This window comes from Salminus brasiliensis, chromosome 4 (assembly GCF_030463535.1).
Source record: "Salminus brasiliensis chromosome 4, fSalBra1.hap2, whole genome shotgun sequence".
Taxonomy (NCBI): Eukaryota; Metazoa; Chordata; class Actinopteri; order Characiformes; family Bryconidae; genus Salminus; species Salminus brasiliensis.
In genome coordinates, this window is record NC_132881.1 from 5,237,783 (window position 1) to 5,253,978 (window position 16,196).

Below are 16,196 nucleotides of genomic sequence, written 5' to 3' on the forward strand. Positions count from 1 at the left end.
CATGAGCCCAGCCCAGGCATGTTTTAATGAAAGGGTACCAGCCAAAATAAACCCCAGCCACTTCCTATCCTTTGTTTCTTTTTTTACGCTCTATTCACTCTTTATTTATGCCACCACGTTGACATGCTGCCAAGACCGCGGTGAAAATGCACTCCATGTTTTTGACTTGTCTCAACTGGTTTAGAAGGAAAGTGTCACTGAATCATGGTGCTTTAATGAGCTCATGATCCCACAAGCTGCAATCTTTAACACTGTAACTTTTAGCCTGGCACCTAGTGGACCTGTCCCCTGGCCCTTCTCACTTCCTGACTGACTAGCATTAATTTAAGCCTTTTAGCCTTATTTCCACATTCTTCTTTTCAAATAGGCATTGCATTAGCCTCAACAAGCTTTCACTCGTGGTAAGAGTTAAGAGGTAAGAGTTTTCCATTCCATGGCATCTTCGAAGTAACTGCTAGCCATACCATTAGGGTGCTCAAACTGGACCGTAATCGATATTATAGAGAACAAAAGTAGGCCGAAAACAAAACCTGAGAGCCTAAAATGTCGCATCATGCTCATAAACTGATTTCACAGTAGTATTGATTAGCAGACTATATTTTGCTTCTATGGCTGTATTATCTGTACATCAGCAAACACTGGATTGGATCAGTATTAATCAGCACTCTGCATCCCTAGTAGCCGCTTTGGGCCCACATGCAGCAAGTGTATAAATGTGCACACATGCAGAATGAATGGGGTCAGGTGTGAGATTGGTGATAATCTCAAATCCCTGCTTGACGTGCACACTCGGCCGTAAAACTGTAAGCATGCTTTAAACTGTAATGTGTACACTGGATCTTTGCCCTGACTGCTGAGAACTGGCACACACACACACACCAGCATACAGATGATGCGCATGCTTCGGCCTTTTGGGACCCAAATCAAGGGGTGGGTTTAGAGACAGATTAGACAGATTGTGGGCCCAGATGTAGGGGTGGGCAAAAATGCAGGAATTTGTGTTGGTGAAAGAAATAATTGTGTTGGTAGAATTGATGACTTTTTATTTTTTTATTTATTTGACGTTTATGGAAACTAAGGAAGCGGTGATTTGGGGAACCTTAAACACAGCCTCTGCAGTACACTATTAAAAAAAAAAAATCTGCTGACGTCTGCATGGTTTCTATGTGAAGTGTCAAGCAAATATTTGGGCACTCCCCAACATTTCTGTCACTGTAAGCAGTGTAAGCATTTACCCAACCCACTTGTTAGGACTCTCCCCTCTATCACATTTAATGCTCCTGAGACTGGGAGGGTGATTACTGACACATGCGTAACCAGGCTCCACCTCTTTTCCAGCTGTCATCGATGCAATGCCCCCAGGCCACCAACACGCCAAATCGCTGGGTACCCAGCATCTGATACATCAGCTAGCAGACACATGTGCAGGCCAACTGGAGTGAATGTGGGAAGGTAGTGAGCTGTCCAAGTGCAAGGCCAATTGTGCTCTCTGGGGCTCTAACTGCTGATGGCGTGCAGCATGACCCCTGTATGACCTACACCTACATACATCAGCCATGACATTAAAGCCACTGACATGTGAGTTGAATTACGTGTGTGGTTCCAGTGGCACCTGTCAAAAAGTGGCGTAATATTCAGCAGCGAGTGAACAGTCAGTTATCGTGATGTGGGCGAGCGTAAGAATCTGAGCCACTTTGACAAGAACCAAACTGTGATGTTCTAGACGACTGGGTCAGAACATCTCCAAAACATCAGGCAGGTCTTGCAGGGTGTTCCCGGTATTCAGTGGTTAGTAGCTACCAAATTTGATCTAAGAAGGACAACTGACTACAGGACGGGCACCCAAGGTGCGTTAATGTGATCCATGGAGGCCCCATGCCCTTTTACAACTTACAGGACTTAAAGGATCTGCTGCTAATGTCTTGGTGCCAGATACCACAGGACACTTTCATGCTTTGACTGGTCGGAATAGGACCCGCATGGTATTAGGCTGATGTGTGGATCACGAAGCCCTAGTGTTGATGGAAAGCATTCTTAGCTGTCAGGCCAGCTCTAAGAACTTGTATACTTAGGTGTGTGTGTGTGTGTGTGTGAGAGAGAGAGAGAAAGAGAGAGAGCACAGCTGAGGTGTGTATCTGCCCTGATAAGCACAGTAATTGAGTCTCACGGCCGATGACCCCTGCACATCCTGTTTACACCAAAACCAATTACACACATAACACACACCGCTCAGCACGCAGCAGTACGGTACACAGACGGCCCAGTAATGATTATTGCTTTATCATATTAGTGAACACTGTTAGTCTTACTGGATGTGTAGATGTGTGAGGCTGCTGCAGGTAGCGAGTTGTTTGTAAGTGTGTGTGTGTGTGTGTGTGTGTGTGTGTGTTGGTTATTGAATACATTTTCTATTTTCCTGCTTGGTGAACTCTTCCTGGGCTCTGTGCCTCACAGAGGTCATTTTCAGTGATGTGTTTCTCTAGGGGCTCAGGAAGAAACACCTTCTCCCCTCTACCTGGGATTTCACTTGCTTAACACTTCTGTTGGTTGATACTTGTCCCTTTAAAAATGAGTGTAATAAAAAATATTATGGACAGTGGTCAATATAGTCCGGGAAGTTCACCTAACCTAAAAACGTAAGAACCTGTTGCCTTAAGTTAAGTTAAGTTGAGCTTTGCTCAACAAATGAAAGTGTTTAAGCTTAAAGTACTTAAGATATTAACTATTTTTAATATCTTAAGTACTTTCAGCTTATTTAAATGAAATTTAATGTTGGAACAGCTCAGATACATCAGGTTAGAATAATTCCTTTTATTGGACCCAAGATCTCTAGCCAAAGTTGAATACCCATGCACTCATTAATTGACTTTCATTAATCTGCCAAAACAGGAACCAGCTTACAGTCACACCACACTCGGTACACTCTTATATATAAATACAGATGCTACAAATGGTTATTTGAGGGATGCCGTAGAAGAACCATAAAGAACCATGTTTGTCATAGAAAAGTCTAACTTTAAAAAAAACTCCCAAAACTTTCCCTTGATTTAAAGGTTTGTCACATCTTTATTAAAAGATCTTAGGGGGTAAAGACACACCCACTATGCAAATAGATGGTGTCAGGAGCCAATGGGAAAGGTGTAAGTTTGATTTCTGGTTAAGGTTGCACAGTTGCACTAAAACGACTGAATTAATTCACCTAAACTCAAAATCTGCCAAAAGTGGAACTAAAATTAAGCTTAGTGCGTATCTCTGCTCTTCATTTCTGAGCTAGTTTGGGTTAATCAGCTTAAGTGATCCCACATATCTGTAGTATTTAAGTTTTTACAGGGCAAGAGTATCTTGAGTATGGTTAGAACCACAGTACCAAAGAGCTGCATGGATCACAAAGCCACAGTCCTTTTTCAAGAACAGTCCTTTACTTATTACTGTGAAATTTCACCGATTTTCACATTCCTGTTAAATTAGATGGTGAAATGCTACATTCTAGAGAAACTTGCCGAGTCCGAGTGAATGAAACCAGACGCCTGAAAAGCTTAATATTCTGCCCAATGCCCAAAACATATTTTGCTTGGTTTCTGAAACACATACATGGCGTATGGGAGGTACATGCAGAGGATTGTGTACAGTGCTTTTTACAACTGATCTTGTCTCAAAAGCTTCATTACAGAAATCCTAGAATGCTCTCTAACCTCACCTTCTGGCTAAATGCAATCAAATCCTCATAGCAGTGCTTCAAAATCTAGCAGACTGCCTTAAAGACAGTCACTTCAGCAAAAATACTGTAATACTCTTGTTTAGGTGTCCCAATACTTTTGTCCATATAGTGTACATGCATACATGTGTTATACATTATATGATTTGTTTTTTTATATTTATTTTGGCCATATCTCACACCCCTATACTTTAATTTCCTTGCATCCCACATCTGGACTGAGGGGTAGATTTAGTCTTTTGATTTGCTGTGATTTCTCACCCTGGCTTGGAAGATCAGTGGCTCAGAAGAAGCTCACCTCCACCGACTGCAAAGCAGCCAAGCTCTCAATTGCACATGCCAACATCCCCCACCTCCTTCGGTCGCACATCCCCCACTGCCTTCATTAGCTCTGTCTGCTGTGGGGGAGTCTCTGCTCAGTCTGGGTGAGTCTCACATGAGAAGAAGACAAAGAGAGAGAAGTCGAGCGACGTGGCTGCGTTGGCCGTCTCGTTGCTATGAAGTTCATGCTTGACCAAAAATAAAAATCGGCCTGAAGAAGCTGGACAGCTAGAGTGCATACATAGTCGTATGCAGTACAACGAGCAGTAAAATGCATTGATATCTACATGCCTCTTTTGCAGTGAGTAATGTCCATGTCCACGGGTCCATCATCAGGTCAACACTATATGGCAGGATAGTAAGAAGGATGCCACTACTCTCCAAAAAGAACACTGCTACCCACCTCCATGTGTTTGAGCCAGAATCCTGTTAAAAGACAAGACATTATCTCAACCGTGACGCATAGAGGGTTGCAGTATTATGGTTTAAAGCTGCTTTGCTGTCTTGGGACCAGGATACAATAAGATTTGCCATTGTTAATGGGCCTGTGATTTCAGGATTGTACCAGCAAATTCTACAGCAGACTGTCAGGGTATGTCATTTAACTAACACGAAGTGGGCCATGCAGCAGGACGATGGGCCGCATCTAATATCTTCCTAAGAATTGTCTCAAGTTTGTTCTTGAGAAAAGCTCAAATAAGAAGGCTACGTCAGATTCGTGGTGTGTTTTTTAAATCGTAGAATTGCTTTCACAATGATGCTCTCATAAATTTAACAAATCCCAAATTAGAAAACCGCGATGACCACCAGGATCTTTGTGAAAAGTGAGGTTTGAGAAGAAATTCCTTCTTGAAGAGAATATCTGGTAAATAAGGCTCAGTGACCCTAAGCACATATAAGTAAACATAAGTATGCAAATTATATAAGTATTGCATAAGTATGCAAATTAGTGGTTAAAGCAAAAAAAAAAAACTGTTCAAGTTAGAGTCCAGACCTTTACTTAGTATAAATGTTGTTTATATAGAAAAAAAACTGTTCACGCAATGAAGACAACCAGCATCACTGAGTTGAAGCAGAACAGGGCCAAAATCCAGTCCAGTCCAGAGCAAAAGTTTACAGGATGTTTAATAATGAATAATTTTTAAGACTATGATGTTATGTGTTCTAATTGGGTGTGCCTTCTGTTAATTTATTTAAGGATTTAAATGAAGATCTGATCACATTTCAAATTAAATGTATGCCTACTTTATGTACAGGTCAGAAAATTGTGATTTCTGCACACAACAAAATCACACACAATGCACACATTGCTATATTTATATATTTATAAATGCTACCCCAAATGCACAGTCAGTCGGCCTGTCCTAAATCTTTTGGCTTTCCTATGTTCATATGGCGAGTGCTCACATTATGGATTTGGAACTGGAAATCAGATCAAATTGAGCTACAAAAGTCAAGTGTTGCTAAGCTCTTTATACCCCTCTGTATTAAGCTCCTATGAGCTAGGCTTAGGACATGTGAGTTGGTATGGGATTCAGCGTCCAGCACCAATAGCACAATGTAATGATTACAGAAACTGTTATACACCTTTTCCACTGTGGCATGCTTTTGTCAAAATACCGTAAGCATAACATGACCCTTGAACTCTTCTCCCATCCTGTCCTAACAGCCCTGTTCAACACGGCTGGTTTGTGTTACTGTTCCTTTGAAATAAAATGATTCACTACTCACCCTAACCCCCCCCCCCCCCCCCCCTTGTAGGCACTATCTATTGGCACTATCTAGCCAACATTTACTTCACCTTGAGTTCACATCTCTGACCTTGTTTACTCCTGGTCACTTCATGCATCTTGTATATCAGTATATCAGCACCCAAGATGCATTTAAACCACTGGACTTAACTCCGGTCACTCAAACCACTTCAGTAGGTGGTCTAAGATGGGATACAGTTCTGATAGGGGTAGTGGTGGCTCAGCAGTTGGAGCTCCAGGCTATTAATATCAGGACATCTAGGATCATTGGTTTCTGGTGACTTTGGCTGAAATCTGGTGAATTCTGGATTTACTTACTATTTTTATACTTCTGCAGAACCGGTTGTCATGTGATGAATCAGTAGCAATACAGCGAAAGCTTTGATGGCTGGGTATCATCACTAACACGGATGGTACTGTAACATGAGACCACTGCAGTTTCGGTTTTAGTCCACTGTGGTGGGAACTGGCCCATATCTGTTCCCTTAGAAAGAAAAGTGTGATCATTCTGGTGACACACGAACAGTTTCAGAATGTTACCAGTAATGAAACCAGTTCTCAGCAGTTCTCACACATCATCAGGACTGCTTTCGTTTTTCAGGGGTTTTTTCACAAACTTTGGTCGAGGGTGGTTCTTATGTCATTTTATCACAGGAAATGAGCAATATGTTTGTGATGCATTGAATTATTTTGCACCATCTGAAGATATTCTTCAATCTATGTGACCGAGCTGAAGAAAACATGGCCCGCATGAATATTAATTAAACCACATCGGCCTTATGCTCTTATGGCGAATGTTTATAGATACATTTGAGGAAGTGTTTGAAACCTTTATATTGCTGCGGGTTGACAGCTCATTGAATTTCTCATGCACTGATGCTTTCAAAAAAGGTTAAAGCAGCAGCTGATATTTCACCTTCAGATCTTATTTTCGTCGTCCTAAATCTGTCGCTGATTATACTAAAAGGGTTTTAAAAGACTTATTAGCTTACTTTCCGAGAAATAAAGCTTCTTCATCTCGGAAAAACATGCAGCAGGTCAAGAAAACAGACATTGAGTCGAGTTTCCCAGTTACTTTGTTGAATAGTTCCTTAAAAAGTTTTCAAAAACCTTCTAAAGCAAGATCCTTCGGACTGATGAAAATAGCATTAACTTGAGTACAGAGAAGAAAAGGAACAGTTCATGATCAGAAGCATACCTCATACATCATCTGTCAAACATGATGGAGGCACTGTTATTGCATAGGCATGTATGACTGTCAATGAAACTGTTGACACTGGTGTTTATGGATGATGCTTTGCTGATAGAAGTAGCAGGTTGGATTCTGAAGGGTATAGAGCTGTACGTACTTCTCAGATTCAATCAAATGATGGAAAACCAATAGGATGGTGCTTTACAGTACAGATGGACAATGACAGAAAACATAGAGTAAAAGCAACCCAGGAGCTTCTTAAGGCAAAAAAGTACAATTTTCTTTGACGGCAGAGAAAATGTAATATTCAACCCGATTAAGCAGCTGTTTTCTTACTGAAGACAGCAACTGAAGGCGACAGCAGGAAAGATCTGGCTAAGCATCTCAAGGGAGGAAACTCGACATTCTGTGACATTTCAACATATTGAAAATAATCTTAATATTTATTATTATAGTAATTTGTTCATTTATTATTTTTTAACTGTGAATAGTTACATAAGTAAAAGATGACCATATTTCCTAAATGCATGAAGTTAAATATGCCATATTTCTTTTATATTTTAAGCAACTATTACTATTTTTTCACTCTGGAGACCTCAACATCACCTCCACTGTTCTTTTAACTGTCATTTTAAAATGATGTTACTGAGGAAACTGCTGCTGAAAACGCTATTGTCCTTCATTAACTTGTTCGTCATTCCCTAGGGTTGAACAGTCATTAGACCTGACTTACTGAGGCATGTGCCCAGTAAAATGCTTCTGTGACCCAAATTGTGAAATTGTGGTGGTAAAAAGTCAATTTTATACTATTATTATTGCTGAGCAGAACTAAGGCACACTCCACGCAAATTCACTACAGGCACTACATTTCCCATAATTCCCCAGCTAACGCTTTCAGGGCCAGTATTGGACATTCATAAATATTTAGGAGAGAGTCAGCCACGTAACAGACAAGCTAATTATAGCTTATAGCTGTATGCTGTGGTTAAGGTCGCTTATAACAGTATAACCTACCAACAATACAAAGTACACCACTAAAGCAAAGCCGTTATTTACACTTGCAAAGGCATCAGTCACGGTAGCATAGGCTTTATTTATGCCAGCTGGTAAACAGAGGCATTGATAACACAACAGTAAACTACTCCACTATAAAGCCTGGGTTATCTCACTAACATGAACTGATGATACAAAGACAAAATCACAGTTTCACACAGTTTCACACGCAAATATTTGATGCATGTGTGACAGTAATATTTACAAATTATTACTATTATTACTATGTACTATAATAATAATTAGTTTGATTTTTACCAATGTATTTACATAGTTAACATATTAATGATATTAGCTTGTAATACTATTTGGCAAGCAAGGGGGTACAGGTGCACCCTTCTAAATTCTGTATGTGCCCTAAAACAAGCAGTAGTCTAGAAACGCCTGATCGATCATTTTCAACAAACTGCCTTCAGCCACTTGTGCATTCTGTAATTCATCAATGGATTCGGTGGGGTTCAGTGCAGAGTCCTTTTTGCACAACCCGTGTTAGGTGTACATCTTGCAACACCTCATGTTAACCTTTTCTTTCACAACGTTTGTTGTGAAATGTCCCGTACGCTCAATTCGGAGGTGACCTGGCTCTCTGAGAATAAACTGAGCTGTGTGTGAGCTTGTTGCTGTGCATTCAGTTGGCTTCGTGGCATCTGAAAATTCAGCGAATGAGTCTTTTATGAACCGACAGCTCCTGTATTTTTGGTTTGATGCTTTTGCAGTAAGGGTGACAGTTACTTCAGTCAGAGTCTGCGTAGTCCACAGAGGCTGTATGCAATCTGAACAGCTGCTGCTTCACTATTCATGACTTCCACTGCACAGTGGTGCGAACCGCATGTCTATTTATACTTCTCTGAATGTGCTGCCGGAGCTGTCTTGGACATCAGAAGTTAAACTTTTCCTATTTTAATACTGTGTACAGTGCCTTGCCAAGTATTCACCTGCCCCCCTTGAGTCATCAAATTTTGACACTGCCAGTCTGTAGTTTTTTTTTTTACTCAAAAAACATTGATGGTAATAGGGACGTCCCTATCAGGTTATTTTGTCCCGCAATCTGACCCGAGTCTCTCAATGCTGATCAGCCAGTATCCAATCCATTAAAATATGCCTGGATCTACCCTAATCCACTGGATCAGATTGGGATGTCGCCATTTAGTAGATTTATTTCATTATTTATCTATTTATTTTAAATAAAACTGAAAAAATTGTGCGTGCAGAAATATTTAACCTTTTGTATTGGGGTATGTTTCTACCTTTGCTCGCTGTTTGGCAGTCCTTCCTTTAGTTTATTTAAAAACTATTATCTTTATTATCCATAAGGCACCCCCACACCACCACACCCATCCACCTATACTCCAGTCTCAGCCACTGAACTCTGTGGCTCCTTTAAAGTGATTCTTGGCCTTTTTGAGCTTACCGTACATGTCTCCTTCTTGCTCTTGCACAGAATTTTGAGGGAATTTCCCCACAGTTGATGAAACGGTGATTGTGAGGATCCTCAAACATACTTAGTCTTCTCTTTTGTTGTGCATGTCCATAACTTTATCTCTAATTTCCTTAGTATGATCTTTTGGTCCATTTTCATCGCTCTTGTTCAGATTTTAAGGAGGCCAACTGTGGCCTAACTGTGTGGAGGAGCTAACTGTGTCTTCATTAGGATGATTTAATTTAGTAAGTATAAATGTATTATCTGTGCAAACCTGGAGCTCTCAAAACGCAGAGATTTTTAAACAAATTCAAAATACTTAAAGAAGCAGGATTTTCCAGCATTGTCTGAATGATCTACCTCCTGCTATATTGGCCAGGCCTTAATGTGGATTGGTTTACCCCTCATGGACCAGAGTGACCGCAGTGTCAGTGTAGCAGATCGTGCAGCCAGTGTTCAAGTGCTTTAAATCATTTTGGGTGGGTGCGAGAGAGAGAGAGAGAGAGAGAGAGAGAGAGAGAGAGAGAGAGAGAGAGAGAGAGAGAGAGAGAGAGAGAGAGAGCAGGCTGAAGGCATATCCTTGACCCTGAACCTGACCCTGTCATGGCTGAGCAGTGACTCTGCTCGTTAGAGCGAGCAGGAGACAGATCCTAGTCATTCTTAAAGAAAAGGGGAAAAAACATACACCTAGAGAATGGTGAATGTGGCTTAGTCCCTGTAGAAAGCAGAAGCAGTAGACTTTTTACAGCCACTTAGCAATACACCACACCTCGGTAGAAATGCACTGGCTAAAGTATCGGACACTCTAGAGCAGCCGCTTTTGAGCCTATTGCCCCCCATGCCCCATGCAATGGTGTAAAGCCCCCCAGCATCTATCATCTAACATCAGCACCTGACCTGACGAAAAAGTTCTCACAGCAATGTTTAAGGATCTAGTCTAAAGACTTCCCAGAAGAGCAACGGCTGTACGATCTCCGTATTATGCAGCAAACTCAATGTAATTACCCTTGATTTCTGAAGAAACGTTAGGTGAGCAGGTGCCAACTGTTAGGTCAATGGCCTTCTGTAATTGGCTGAACCTAGAGCTACCCTTCAACTATCCTTCTGATTGTCCCTTGCTGTCTCCTAACATTTTTTTGTTGAAGGGTGGGACTTTATCCGTCAAGAGACGCCATGTTGAGTGTTACATTTAACATGTAACATCTCTAATGATGCACTCTCTCACAACTCTCTTGACAGGACAGATCCATACATGGCCATATTTCCCCCAAATATTTTGGGCGGTGGTTTTGCCAGTCCAGTCAGAGATAGTGAGGGGAATTGCCCCATTATTATCTGAAAGGCATTCAGGGCTTTCAAGAAAACATCCAGGGCTCGAGTCCCATAAGCCAGACCACTCCCTCCTCCAGTCTGGTTTTGCCACTGAACTCAGTAGCTCCTTTAAAGTGATTATTGGCCTCTTTTGTGCTTATCTTATGTGTCTCCTCTTTGCTCTTGCACAGAGTTTTGAGAGAAGACCCTATGTCTTTGTTATAGAGCCTATGTCGATAACTTTTCTCTTTCTCTGTCCTTAGATTGATCTTTAGTCTTTCACAGCTTTCCTTCAGATCCACAGTCTGACCAATGGTACTTGAATTAAAGACCTTAAAAAGCCTTTTATCTAAAAAAAGGTGACCTTTTTTATAATTTGCAGGTAGAGACTTAATTGTAAGCTAGCTGGGTCTTCATTAGCACAATGTCTAATATATATTAACTGTGTGAACCTGGGCATATCAGAGTAGTCAGAATTGGTTGATTGTCTTTGTTATTGCTGATGATAACTGCAGCGTCTAAGCGTTAATGCTTATGCTTTTGCTTTTTCTATATTCTTTGCTTCTGAATGTCCCTTGCAGGCTCCTACCATTTTTTATAAGCAGCCTACATTTAGTTTTAACTCAGGAAGGAGTGTGCTTATCTTTTTTTTCCTCCTGCTGCTCGTTTGCTGGAGCTCCGGCGGCATGTGTAGTGTTGGAGCCCCTGCTGAGCCTACTGCATGTGGTATAGAGCGTTGCCACAGATGCAGTCTTCTTTTGTGTGCGACGAACGCAGGTGCAGTTGTTTAAAATCAAGGGGATTATGCCGGTACAGAGGTCCTGATTGAAGTGATGGGGTATTAGGTGTCTGAGTCGTTTCATATGTAGATGGTTAAGCTCGTCTTGCGTTGGGGTGCAGGTTGGGGGTTTAGTTGGCCTGCGATACATTGGAGGAATGGCTTCGGGGGCTTCGGTGTTCAGTTCTGTTTGATATAATGAGGCTTTAGAGGTGTTGAAAGTGCTAACCACAGCAGTGTCTGGAATTCTGCCACATCCCTACATTAAATGGATATTATACTGATACTGGTATATTATACAGCCATGATGTCAGTATACTGTATGTTTGTGTTATGTGTCATTGAATAATCCATCCCATCTCTATGTGTCTTTCCAGAGCTCCCAGAGAACTGGACGGACACGAGGGAGACCCTGCTGGAGGGGATGGCGTTCCAGCTGAAGTATCTGGGCGTGACGCTGGTGGAGCAGCCCAAAGGAGAGGAGCTGTCAGCTGCTGCAGTCAAGAGGATCGTTGCTACGGTGAGCTCACCATGGAAACGACCCTTGACAACACAAAACAACTAATGTGGCCCAACTCCTTTGTGAATTCGGAATTTTATCTCATTTATTATTTCTTTCCCCTTTGCCCCAGTGGCCCTTTGATAGGGTCGGGTCTGAATCTGGTTCAGGCGGAGTTTCAGTACAGGGACGTCTCTCACTTTTTGCCTTCAGTGATCAAGTGAAAAGCAAAAAGAGTGCAGGGCTGAATTTGAGTAGTTGAACTCAGTAGTTTTTTTCCTATTTGCTTGCTTTGACTTTGCCTGATCTGGTGGTTAACATGGATCCACATGGTAATCCGCTTTGCCAGTATTTAATGACAATGCCATGAGCTACAGATTAGGCAAAAACCAAGTGGAGCAGACCAAGTTTCGTGCACAGACAACAGAGGGTTTCTCCACCTCATCAGGATGTTATGAGTGTTTCCCACAGCTCGGATGTCCGTTAACCATCCATTTAAGATGTGTGTTTTTAGACCCCCACACACAAGGAAGACAAACTTCCTTTTGGCATTGAAAGGTTCTAGTTGCTAGGACACAGCCAACCAGTCGTTGTAGTTGTAGTTGTCCCACTGGCTGAGACAACCGTGATTGGTTATTTTTAGCGCCTGTTTTTGGAGTGTAAGATGGTCAGTCGTCAGTAATACGTGAATGTTCGTCTGAAGTCTGAATGCATTGTGCTCTGTGTGTGAAGGCCTAACTGTTAAAAATCGTTTTAGAGAAGTTAAGAAACTTGATCGGTTCAATTAGACTTGTTGGAGAATACAGATTGGGGTAAAGTGGTTGGAGCAGACTGGTTAAGGGGAGACTGGTGGAAACTGGTTGGTGGAAACTGGTTAAATAAGACTGGCTAAGGGAGACTGATTGGTTGGATTAGACTGGCTAATAGAGACTGATTGGTGGAAACTGGTTGAAGGAGACCTTTTTTTTTTTAAAGCTCACAGGTAATTCTAGTAGGCATAGTGTTTGTCACTGCAGGTATCTACATACCAAAAGAACTGCATCATCCATCCATAGGAAGCAGGGTGTTTGTTTTTGGTGGTTTTTGTGTGCATTCTTTTGTGAATCGCTTGTAACGTGGAAACTGGGTGATTAAAAAGAAGACTGATTAAAGAACACTGGTTGGAGGAGACTGGTTTGAGGAGACTGGTTGGATTAGACTGATTAAAGAACACTGGATGGAGGAGACTGGTTGGATTAGACTGATTAAAGAACACTGGATGGAGGAGACTGGTTGGATTAGACTGATTAAAGAACACTGGTTGGAGGAGACTGGTTGGATTAGACTGATTAAAGAACACTGGTTGGAGGAGACTGGTTGGATTAGACTGATTAAAGAACACTGGTTGGAGGAGACTGGTTGGATTAGACTGATTAAAGAACACTGGTTGGAGGAGACTGGTTGAATAAGACTGATTAAAGAACACTGGTTGGAGGAGACTGGTTGGATTAGACTGATTAAAGAACACTGGTTTGAGGAGACTGGTTGGATTAGACTGATTAAAGAACACTGGTTGGAGGAGACTGGTTGGATTAGACTGATTAAAGAACACTGGTTGGAGGAGACTGGTTGCATTAGACTGATTAAAGAACACTGGTTGGATGAGACTGGTTGGATTAGACTGATTAAAGAACACTGGTTGGAGGAGACTGGTTGCATTAGACTGATTAAAGAACACTGGTTGGAGGAGACTGGTTGGATTAGACTGATTAAAGAACACTGGTTGGAGGAGACTGGTTGGATTAGACTGATTAAAGAACACTGGTTGGAGGAGACTGGTTGCATTAGACTGATTAAAGAACACTGGTTGGAGGAGACTGGTTGGATTAGACTGATTAAAGAACACTGGTTGGAGGAGACTGGTTGGATTAGACTGATTAAAGAACACTGGTTGGAGGAGACTGGTTGGATTAGACTGATTAAAGAACACTGGTTGGAGGAGACTGGTTGGATTAGACTGATTAAAGAACACTGGTTGGAGGAGACTGGTTGCATTAGACTGATTAAAGAACACTGGTTGGAGGAGACTGGTTGGATTAGACTGATTAAAGAACACTGGTTGGAGGAGACTGGTTGGATTAGACTGATTAAAGAACACTGGTTGGAAGAGACTGGTTGGATTAGACTGATTAAAGAACACTGGTTGGAGGAGACTGGTTGGATTAGACTGATTAAAGAACACTGGTTGGAGGAGACTGGTTGCATTAGACTGATTAAAGAACACTGGTTGGAGGAGACTGGTTGGATTAGACTGATTAAAGAACACTGGTTGGAGGAGACTGGTTGGATTAGACTGATTAAAGAACACTGGTTGGAAGAGACTGGTTGCATTAGACTGATTATTGAACACTGGTTGGAAGAGACTGGTTGGATTAGACTGATTAAAGAACACTGGTTGGAGGAGACTGGTTGCATTAGACTGATTAAAGAACACTGGTTGGAGGAGACTGGTTGGATTAGACTGATTAAAGAACACTGGTTGGAGGAGACTGGTTGGATTAGACTGATTAAAGAACACTGGTTGGAGGAGACTGGTTGCATTAGACTGATTAAAGAACACTGGTTGGAGGAGACTGGTTGGATTAGACTGATTAAAGAACACTGGTTGGAGGAGACTGGTTGGATTAGACTGATTAAAGAACACTGGTTGGAGGAGACTGGTTGGATTAGACTGATTAAAGAACACTGGTTGGAGGAGACTGGTTGGATTAGACTGATTAAAGAACACTGGTTGGAGGAGACTGGTTGCATTAGACTGATTAAAGAACACTGGTTGGAGGAGACTGGTTGGATTAGACTGATTAAAGAACACTGGTTGGAGGAGACTGGTTGGATTAGACTGATTAAAGAACACTGGTTGGAAGAGACTGGTTGCATTAGACTGATTATTGAACACTGGTTGGAAGAGACTGGTTGCATTAGACTGATTAAATCATTGGATTAGATTTAGTACAGAAGACTGATTAGTGGTAACTGATTGCTGGAAACTGGTTGTATTTGAATGATTTAAGGAGACTGATTTAATGGAGACTGGTTGGAGGAGACTGGTTGGTTTAGACTGATTAAAGAACACTGGTTGGACATGACTGGTTTTATTAGACTGGTTGGTGGAAACTGGTTTGATTAGACTGGTTGGAGGAGACTTTGTTTTAAGCTCACAGGTAATAATAGTAAGCAGTCATAAGTAAGTAGTGTTTGTCACAGCTGTTAACTACATACCACAGGATTTGAGTCATTCTTCCACAGGGAGCAGAGTGTGTGTTTTTGGCGGTTTGAGTGTGTGTTTTTGTGCATATTCCTTTTAAAACATCTAGGGACACAGTGCTTCCATCTAATGGCATCAGGACCTTTTCTCTGACCTTTTCACTATAGTCATGCCAAAGTGCAGGCCGGAGTTTGAACAATATGAACATGAATTTGCAGTTACACTAAAACTGTCTCTCTCTCTCTCTCTCTCTCTCTCTCTCTCTCGCTCTCTCAGGCCAAAGCCAGTGGGAAGAAGCTGCAGAAAGTAACATTAAAGGTCTCTCCAAGAGGGATCATTTTATATGACAGTGCCTCAAATCAACTCATTGAGAACATCTCTATTTACAGGTCAGTCTCCTAACTCCTCTTCTCATATTGTGCAAGAGAAGCACTACATTCCCTTAGTTGCCTGCATTTATAGAGGCCATAGCAATGTCACCAACTGTAAGCGTAGACTCTGCTAATGTGTTCCCGGATCATTTTAACTTCTTCTCTAAAAGCTTCAAAGTCATGGATATTCTTGCCCCAAAAAGATTGAAGAGACCTGTAGGCAAACACAAAGTGCTGTGGAGAAACACCATGACAGTTAAAGCAATGAAAGCGTCAGATCCACCTCTCTGATCCACTTCCATTCTACGTTCTTCCATTCTTCATTTCTCAAAAACACAGTAATTAATATTTATACTCTGTCATGGGTGACCAGCTAACTAACCCTGCAGCCAAACAATGAAAGGCCAGGCCGTCTCTAGTACTGCCCTAGAACCACCTATAGCAGCAACCTGGTCACCATCTCTCAATTGACTACAATTAACCACGAAACTCTGGAGAAAACAGTTCAGCACTTTAAATCATTGACATGTTGTCTCGATAG

General features: G+C 41.6%; 1 protein-coding gene across 2 annotated transcripts in view; it reads left to right on the forward strand.

Annotated features, from left to right (window-relative positions):
* Positions 1-16,196, forward strand: part of ldlrap1b (low density lipoprotein receptor adaptor protein 1b) — a 59,632-nt gene that overhangs the window by 16,483 nt on the left and 26,953 nt on the right. For both annotated transcript variants that reach the window (XM_072677391.1, XM_072677392.1), the window contains exons 2-3: positions 11,919-12,061; positions 15,561-15,673. In XM_072677391.1, the coding sequence (XP_072533492.1) occupies positions 11,919-12,061; positions 15,561-15,673 (256 nt within the window). The remainder of the gene's footprint in view (positions 1-11,918; positions 12,062-15,560; positions 15,674-16,196) is intronic.